General features: G+C 43.3%; 1 protein-coding gene across 1 annotated transcript; it reads left to right on the forward strand.

Annotated features, from left to right (window-relative positions):
• The first annotated feature begins 365 nt into the window (after positions 1 to 365).
• Positions 366 to 2836, forward strand: LOC149455114 (uncharacterized). The gene has a single exon (XM_089686632.1). The coding sequence runs from the start codon at positions 522 to 524 to the stop codon at positions 1878 to 1880; it is 1359 nt and encodes a 452-aa protein (XP_089542758.1). The 5' UTR covers positions 366 to 521; the 3' UTR covers positions 1881 to 2836.
• Positions 2837 to 9451: the final 6615 nt, after the last annotated feature.

Consider the following 9451-nt stretch of genomic DNA (forward strand, 5'->3'; position numbering starts at 1 on the left):
AAAGCAGTGGGAAGGTAGAAAGGATGAATGGGACTCTAAAAAAACAGGATGCTAAAGATGGCCCAAGAGACTAACATGAGTTGGCCAGACAGTTTGCCTATTGCTCTGTTTAGTGTCAGACACACCCCCTGGGGGAAACATGCCCTGTCCCCTTATGAAATTTTGTTTGGTTCAGCCCCCAGACTTGGCTGTTACTTTCCACAACAGTTGTAGTTACAATCTGATGTGTTAGCTAGCTATGTCATACGTCTGTCTAGAGAATTAACCAATATCCATTCTCGAGTGTTTTCCTCCATTCCAGATCCAGAGGCAGACTCGGGAACTCATAGTCTTCAGCCAGGAGACTGGGTGTTGGTAAAGAAATTTACAAGGAAAAATACACTTGATCCACGATTCGAAGGACCATTTCAAGTTCTGCTGACCACAGCTACATCAGTCAAGCTAGAAGGGAAAAACACCTGGATACACGCCTCCCATTGCAAAAAAGTCCCAACCCCTGAGGAAAAGGCGTCATCTATACCATGATGATTGTGTTGCATATCCTTTCTTTAATAAGTTTGATAAAAGCCCAGCAGGTGGTTATCACCAAAACAGGTGCTCAACATGTTGCCATCACTAAGGTAAATGGCACTACCACATTTTGGTACAACTCATCCAACACTCATGTAGCCGCCTTCACCTTTGATTTTTGTAGTGTACTTCCTGCTTGGTGCCAAGGCATTCCAGATCCTAACTGGGCACAGCGGGTATGTGAAAAAGGTGGTGACCAAATATACATATATGTCACGGATGATTATTGGGGACAGAATTGTGACTATTGGGGATCGGTAGGATGGAATACGGGAACAGCCTGGGGATATAGACCACAGAGTGCTCTAAACAAGAAAGATGGAAAGGGGAGGTCCCTTATTGATAGTATGAAGTTTCTGAGGTCGGGGTGTAATACCAAGGGGGAAAGGCTCACCATAAATATAGAGAACCCTGGCCCTGGTGATGCAGGCATTTATTGGTTAGGAAGGACCAGCTTTTCTGGAACTGGTTCTCTGGAAAGGTTTCAACTAAAAGACATGTATCGCTCATCAGAACCAGTGGTGAATCCCCTTAGACCCACCATTCGTACCATAGGTGACATGGTGGCAATAGCAAATCCCACCTTTGAGGACACTATGGCCGCAGAAACTGTTTTTTCTGATACCAACTTGTGGCTTGAGTGGATGAGGTTCAGTGCCAGCCAGCATAACAAAAGTAATTGTTATGTCTGTGGTAGTGCCAGGCCACATTTAGGGACAGTTCCTCTCCAGATCCCGCAAGACAGTGAGGAATGTTTCCACAGCCTGTTCACCAACACATCCACTAACCATTCCACATGTGAGAAATGGAAGAAGGAATATCCGATGGTTACTAAAAGCTCAAAACCTGGAGAGGGTATTACTATATATCCAGGGAATTACACCTGTTACTCTAATTACAAAGGCAAAGGGAGGTTTCTGGGTAATTTTACAGAAGGTTATTGTTCCACCTACAGCAACATTCCAGGGGTTAAGGTGCAGAATCAGACTCAGTCTCTCGGTGACATATACTGGATCTGTGGGGACCAAAAGATTAGAACCAGATTGGAAGGGAGTTGGACTGGTGAGTGTGCCCTTGTAAAGGTCATTATGCCTCTCCATATTCTAACAGAAGATACCCCTGACACATACACTGACTCAGCATCTAGGCACAGGAGGAAGCGGACAGCTCCCTCCGGAAGTTTTGACCCACATGTGTATATAGACGCCATTGGAGTCCCAAGGGGGGTGCCTAATGAATTCAAAGCCAGAGACCAGGTAAAAGCAGGCTTCGAATCCCTGATTCCCATGATAACTGTTAATAAAATGTAGATTGGATAAATTACATATACTACAACCAACAGAGGTTTGTGAATTACACCAGGGATGCCCTCCAAGGAATCGTTGACCAGTTAGCCCCTACATCCTACATGACATTCCAGAATAGGATGGCTCTGGACATGATTTTAGCGGAAAAAGGAGGTGTCTGTAAAATGATAGAAGGAACCGGAACATGTTGTACATATTTTCCTGACAATACTGGCCCGAATGGTAAGGTTACTCTGGCTATAAAGAAATTAGAAGATCTGTCAGTGGAGCTGAAGAAGAACTCAGGTATCTCAGACCCGTGGGATCAATATTTTAGCTGGATGAGTGGGTGGCAAAAAGTGCTCGCCCAAATAGGGGTAACGGTATTAATAATTCTAGTTCTTTTAGCTCTGATTGTATGTTGTATTCTACCATTTGTAAAGAAGTTAATAAGCAAGGCTGTAGACAACAGCACACCTATATTTCTCCATCAAGAAGAGGAGGACCCCCTTGCGATGGAAGAGGATAAACCTTTCACTCCTCTATGGTCCCTCCCCGCCAACAGCAATTTCACAATTTTGTAGGGATAGCATCTGACTTCCTTATGTACAAAGTCTGTGGCAAGGGAGGTGATGAAATAGTCATCACCTGTCTAACGTACAGCATAAAAGAGTTCCAAGGTACATAAGGACAGATGAGCTAGGCTTTATAGGGACAGAGTAAAATAGTCGATGCTCTCAACCCCTCCCTTCGCACTGAGAGGACCTTTTACTTAGACTTTGGGAATGTGAGGGGGGGGGGGTGAAGAGATAACGGGATGAGGAGCAAGCATCAAGTTTCTACATTTCTCCTATATTCAACCAAGCAAAATGTGCCTTTTAGAATGTGACTGTATATACGTAATAGTGACGTATACTCTATGTTGTTTTCTATGTATAAAAGGTTAAGCACCGCCCTGCAATAAACAGAGATGATGTGAAGGTGGTTGTACTGGACAGTTGTCCGTGTAATTATTTTCCGACGTGCACGCAATCCATATCTCAAAATTAGGAACAGCAGCAGAAATCCTACCCTGAGCCCGATTGTGGTTCTCCCAACCTTTTTATTACCTTACCAGGTACCATGCCTAGTGACTGGATGCTGCTTGTCTTGAACTTGGTTACTCATAACCAAGCCTTACTCTTCCTTGACTTGCTGAGTAAACCTTTGTGTAGTGTGACTTCATACTCCATATGTGCTTTGCGTACTTATGCAAATACCTTTTTGGAAATCTGTTGTAAAGTTTCTAACCTTTTGTCACAGAGGCATTCATAGATCAGGCTGGACAAGTAATTTATTCATACCTAATCCAATCAACCACCTCGCCTGCTGTACATTTCATTATCCTTTAGACAACCAAAGGTCCAAATCTGACAGTGATTCAATTAAATTAAATCAACCTCTTCCGCTTGTTTTGTACTCTCCTATCACCTGGACAAGACAAACAAACCCAATCAAATTGAATCAATCAATCCTTTCCCAGAATATAGGAGGGGGGCATTGCACTGGAAAGGAACGTCTATCTTGAATCCAGAGAAGAGAGACTGCATATGAACAATTTTCTTTAGCAGATTTGTGTTGTGGTCAGGTCTGCTAGGATAAATGGTAATATTTATTACAGGTATTTACAGTATATAATGCTGCCAATTTATACAGCGCTTTACATACCAATTTGGACAAGAGGCAATTAACTTTTCAGTATGTAAGTAGTTTGTATTAAAAGAGGTATTGACTCCAGAGAGAGAGAGATCATATTACCGCTGTTCAAATCATTAGTAAGACCTTGTCTGGAATATGCAGTTCCGTTTTGGGCACCAATTCACAAAAAGAACGTTGGGGAACTGGAGAAAGTACAGAGAAGGGCAACCAAACTGATAAGAGGCATAGGGGAGCTCAGCTATGAGGAAAGATTAGAGGAACTGAATTTATTCTCTCTTGAGAAGAGGTGATTAAGGGGGGATATGATCAACATGTATAAATACATCAGTGCTTCATATAGTGAACTCGGTGTAGAGTTATTAACCCTGAAGTCATCACAGAGAACAAGGGGGAACTCTTTACGTCTGGAGGAAAATAAATTTAATCTTCAAACATGGAAAGGTTTCTTCACAGTGAGAGCTGTGAAAATGTGGAATAGACTCCCTCAAGAGTTGGTTCTGGCCAGCTCAGTGGATTACTTTAAAAAAAAAGGCCTGGATTCTTTCTTAGATACACAGAATATAACTTGTTACTAACATTTATAGGTAAAGTTGATCCAGGGAATATCAGATTGCCTCTCGGGGGATCAGGAAGGAATTTTTTTCCCTGCAGGAGCAAATTGGATCATGCGCTGGTTTTTTTTGCCTTCCTCTGGATCAACTGTGGGTATAGGATTATAACTTTTTTTTTTTAATGGTTGAACTGGATGGACTTTTGTCTTTTTTCAGCCAGACTAACTATGTAACTATGTCTTTGGAGTGTGGGAAGGAATTGGAGTACCAGGCAAGCACAGGGAGAACATGCAGACTCCATGCAGGTAGTGTCCTGGTTCCATTACATGGAACGTCTGCCTGATGTGCCAGATCTGTTTGCAGCTCTCCTTTTCACTTTGATATTCACTGTGAAATCTGCTGGCTTGTTTCTCTGATATACAGTAGTTAGTGCTTGCTGGAGTGGAACTATAAACTTGCATGAAGTGGAATATTTTCTGCCTGGTCATTTCTGTGTTTGGATTGCTGATTCTATAGCAGGGGTAGGCAACCTTAGAGGTGGAGGTCTACCTGAACAACATGGGAGAAGTCAAAGATCTCCGGGCACGGTATTGCCTCCTCACACTTGATTTGAACCTCTAATTGACTTTCTACCGTGTCACAATTGCGTGCATTGCACGGCAATCATGGGTTTAAATCAGGTGATGAGGAGGCAACCTATCTCTTCCTCACTACCTGTCAAACGCACTGGGATCACTTTGCAGAAGAGCAGCAGTGCCTACTGAACCTTTGATTTAAGCCTTAGTTGTAATGGGCAGCAGCACCCTAAGAGCTTGTTCACATGTAAAGTTGGGGGGTGGTAAAATCATGGTTTTACTGCTCCCCAATCCTTACCCCTCCCCCCCTTTAGCTGCTGAGGCAGAAGCTAAAGGTGTACACATACAGCAGCAGGAATTACACCCCCTGTTGCTTTCGATGGGTGCTACCGCCTGTCAACCCAGACCCATTCAAGTAAATGGGCCACTCTGCAAGTGCCCTGCAACTGTATGCTTCTACAGGGTTCAAGGGCTTAAAGCAGGGGGTGAGAAAGCAAAATACCGCTGCCTGTTTAACCCCTTGTTAGCTGTACTGTACAAGGTTGCAGGGCTATTTCAAAGCATCCTCATTCACTTAAATACCTAAATAGGTCATGCTTGGCTGGTGTTACACCCACCAACCATGACAGGGCATAGGAGCAGCACTACAGAGGAGACATCGGCTTATGCTGCTCTTGCTCCAACTTTACAAGTAGTTCCTCTGCATTGCACTCTGATACTCTGGAATGGCGTGTCAGCAAGCCCAGACCGAGATCTACCAGTCACCTAGCCAAGATCTACTGGTAGACCACCATCTACTGGTTGCGGACCCCCGTTCTATAGACTTTGTTTAAAGGAGAAGTACAGCCAAAGCTTGTTCCTCTCATGAACTCAGAAGAATTGTGTTTAACTGCCCCTAAACTCTGCTGCTGCTAAACTCTGTTAAAAGCCTGTATGTGCATGGCCTCATAGGCTTTTATTGAGTTGAGTTCAGGGGTTTTGACAAAAAAACAATAAGGAGCAGCAGTGTGCATGAAGCCTTAGGCTGCATTCACACATAGGAGTTTTGAATTGTAGGCAGAATCACCGTGATTCTGCCCGCAATTTCAAAACGCTCTGCTAAAAGGACAAATCACAGAACCGTGTATTCAGGTGCCATTCATTTTAATGGCACCTGAAAACGTGGTTTGGTTCTGCCGCAATTTTTGCGTGAGAAAATCGTGCTGCAATCGACATCACTTGAAGTATGTCATCCAAAAGAAGTTCAGGAACTTCTTCAGAACTTTTGGGTGACATGCTTTGCATGATGCAGTTTGTCCCGATTTATCTTTATATTGTTGCAGAACTGCACTGAATTTTCAGGTGACATTAAAATGAATGGCACTTGAACACATGCTTCTGTGATTTATCATTTTAACAGAGCATTTTTAAATCATGGCCAAAATCGTTACAATTCTGCCCTCGATTTCAAAATGCACATCATCCCCGTTCGCTGCCAGCACTAGCATTTAGCCCCAATGCTCCCCCCCCCCACCCTTAACAAGAAGTGCAGTGTCAGTATAATTTCTGATAACTGTCACCTGTAATACATTGCACACAAAACCACAGTTTTCACAGAATCAGGCCTTATCTCTGTTAGCACTTGAAGGAAATTTTTTTTTGTAGAAGTCCAAGCAGTCCCTAACAGCCAGGTGCTCTTTTTCCTGTGAGTCGCACTAAGTACCTGTAAATTTAGAGTCCAAAATGTCCAACGAAAGGTACACTAGTGAAGAGGCCTACAGGATTCTGAGCATGAGGGGTGAGAGCGAAGGGGAAGACTCCCTGGCACAATCAGCCTCAGAATACGAACCTGTAGACAGCAGTGGCACCCTGACAGGTAACTCGGACAATGGGGAAGAGGTCCCTGTTAAGATCAGGTGTACCCAAGCCCATGAAGCTGAAGTGCTAGGATCGCATGACTTTTCTCATATGCAGCAAAGTGCCAGTACTAGTGCCACACTACCTTTTGGTGAACTGGCAAGCATCAGTAGCCTAGTATATCCTGGTCTTTTTTTATACCAGCACTGCAGTGTCACTTGGTGACGTGGTGAGTCCCATAAGTACAGTACAAGCTGGTGCGGTGGTGAGCACAAGTAGTGTCCCGCAGCCACCAAGAATTTGCACACAGGCCCGTAGAGCCCCTAGTGTCCTTCCAGATGTGCTTGGAAATCCTGATTGGCAGCCCACAGATTCTGCAGCACCCGTACTTCCCCCATTCACTGCACAACCAAGAATTCAACTGGAAACAGCAAATTTAACTCCCCTTGATTTTATGAGCTGTTTTTCATAGAAGATTTGTACAATTTGATTTCTGGGCCAAAGCAATTTATATGCTAAACAATATATCGCCGCAAACCCAAATTCAAACCTTGCCAGTCCATTTGCTTGGAAACACATTATGGTTTCCAAATTTAAAACTTAAGGATTGCCAGGAAGATGCCAGGAGGATGCTTATACACAATAAACCTCCACTACTAGTATAGTGTCTGAACGGATCAATATCTTTGATCAGATCAGCACTATACCAGCGTTCACATTAGTATAGCGTCCCCAAAAACGCAGCGTTAGCGGGATCAGCCCCAGCACCTGCATTTAGCCCCTACGCTTACCCCCCTTCTCCCCCAGCAAGTGCAGTGTCAGTAGGTCACTGTCACTTCATACATTGCACACAAAACCGCAGTGTTCGTAGAATCAGGCCTGATGTCTGTTAGCACTTGCGGGTAAATTTTGATGACTCTCATATGCAGCAGACTGCCAGTACTACTGCCGCGCTATCTTTTGGTGAACTGGCGAGCACCAGTGGTCTAGTACATCCTGGTCTTTCACATACCTCTTAGATTGTAAGCTCCCAGGATCAGGCCCTCCTGACCCTCTTGTATTGAATTGTATTGTTGCTGTATTGTCTCCCGTTCTATTGTAAAGCACTGAGCAAACTGTTGGCGCTATAAAAATCCTGCATAATAATAATAATACCAGCACTGCAGTATGACTTGGCGAGTCCCATAAGTGCAGTACAAGCTGGTACAGTGGCGAGCACAAGTATTGTCCCACAACCACCAAGAATTCGCACACAGGCCCATAGAGCTCCTAGTATCCTTCCGACTGGCAACCCACAAATTCTGCAGCACCCGTACTTCCCCCATTCACTGCCCAACCCAGAACTCGGAAACAGCAAATTTAACTACTCCCCTTGATTTTTTGGAGCCGTTTTTCACGGAAGATCTGTATGCATTGACTGGACTGTGGATCAAAGCATTTTATATGCACAACAATGTATCGCCGCCAACCAAAATTCAAACCTTGCCTGACCATTCGCATGGAAACCCATTACGGTTTTCGAATTTATATGACTAAAAAAAATGAATTGCGGTTGTATTGGTCCACAGACCCGATTCATCATATGCCCGTGTTCTCTGCTGCCATGGCCAGGCATAGATATGAGAGTATAATGTGTTTTATGCATTTCAACGATAATACACTCTGTCGTCCTTGAGGTGACCCTGAATTTGACCAGCTACACAAAATTCAGCCCTTCGTAAATCACCTTAACCAAAAATTAGCAGATGTCTATACTCCCCAGCAAAAAATCTGCATTGATGAGTCCCTCATTCATTTTTCTGGCCGCCTTACATTCAAACAATTTCTCCCCAGCAAGCATGCCAGATATGGGGTCAAGATGCAGAAGACCCGTGAGAGGACAACAGGCTATACTTATAAGTTTCGGATTTACGAAGGAATAGATAGTCACGTGGAGCCCCCCAGATGCCCAGACTACATGGGGAGTAGGGGCAAGATAGTTTGGGACTTGGTGTCATCCTTTTTCCATATGGTGTACCACTTATACGTGGACAGTTTTTATTCAAGTGTAGCGCTACACAGGGAGTAAAATATACACAGTGCAAGTGTAATCAAGTGTACATGTGACCAGTGTCCAATCCAACACTCGTGAGAATCACAATAATGTATATCCACACAAAATTATATATAAAAATGTCCAATAATGGTGCTCATCACAATAATATCCACACAACATTATATAAAAAGTCCAATCTTGGTGCTCAGAAACAAATGCTCATACAGGTGCTCACCTGATCAATCTTGTGCAAATCCTTAATGGCTAAAGTGCCCCCTCACCTCCTTATATCGACCCTACCGGGTCAGCTCGCTCAGAGATATAAACCCCTCAGGATGGTATCAGGATTATTGGCCAAATCCACTTCAACGTATTCCAATCTTCCCATATACAGCCCTGTCAATGATGTCCTCTCCAGGCCATATATAAACAAAAAACCTCCATAGTGTAAAACCTTTTTATTGGGGTATAAACAAATAAAAATGCCCACTCACATATTCCTTCGCCTTTGACACTGCAGATCTACCACATGCTGGAATTGTAATGCAGTAAAAAAATATAATGTTTGAGGAAAAGTAATTTCCTAGTAAAAAAATATAATGTTTGAGGAAAAGTAATTTCCTAGCAAAAATTTTTTTTCCTGTGAACAAAAAGTGTCAAAAGGCTTGGTCTTCAGGTAGAGTGATGTGTGGCATAAACTTCTAATGCTGGGCATAAAATGCCCCCAACTCCCAAAAGTACCCCTTTTTGGAAAGTAGACACCTAAACTATTTTCTGAGAGGCATGTTGAGTCAATAGAATTTATTTTTTTACCACAAGTTTTTGTACAATGACAAATAATATTTTTTTTTGTTTTACCTTAGACTGTACGCCCCTTGAGGGTTAGGGACTGATGTGAAT

Source organism: Staurois parvus, unplaced genomic scaffold (genome assembly GCF_062004578.1).
Source record: "Staurois parvus isolate SC_StPar_1 unplaced genomic scaffold, SC_StPar_1.0 ptg000403l, whole genome shotgun sequence".
NCBI lineage: Eukaryota > Metazoa > Chordata > Amphibia > Anura > Ranidae > Staurois > Staurois parvus.

What these genes read in the sequence shown, in the direction of transcription:
- LOC149455114 (XM_089686632.1), top strand. Translation starts at nt 522, where the DNA reads ATGATGATTGTGTTGCATATCCTTTCTTTAATAAGTTTGATAAAAGCC.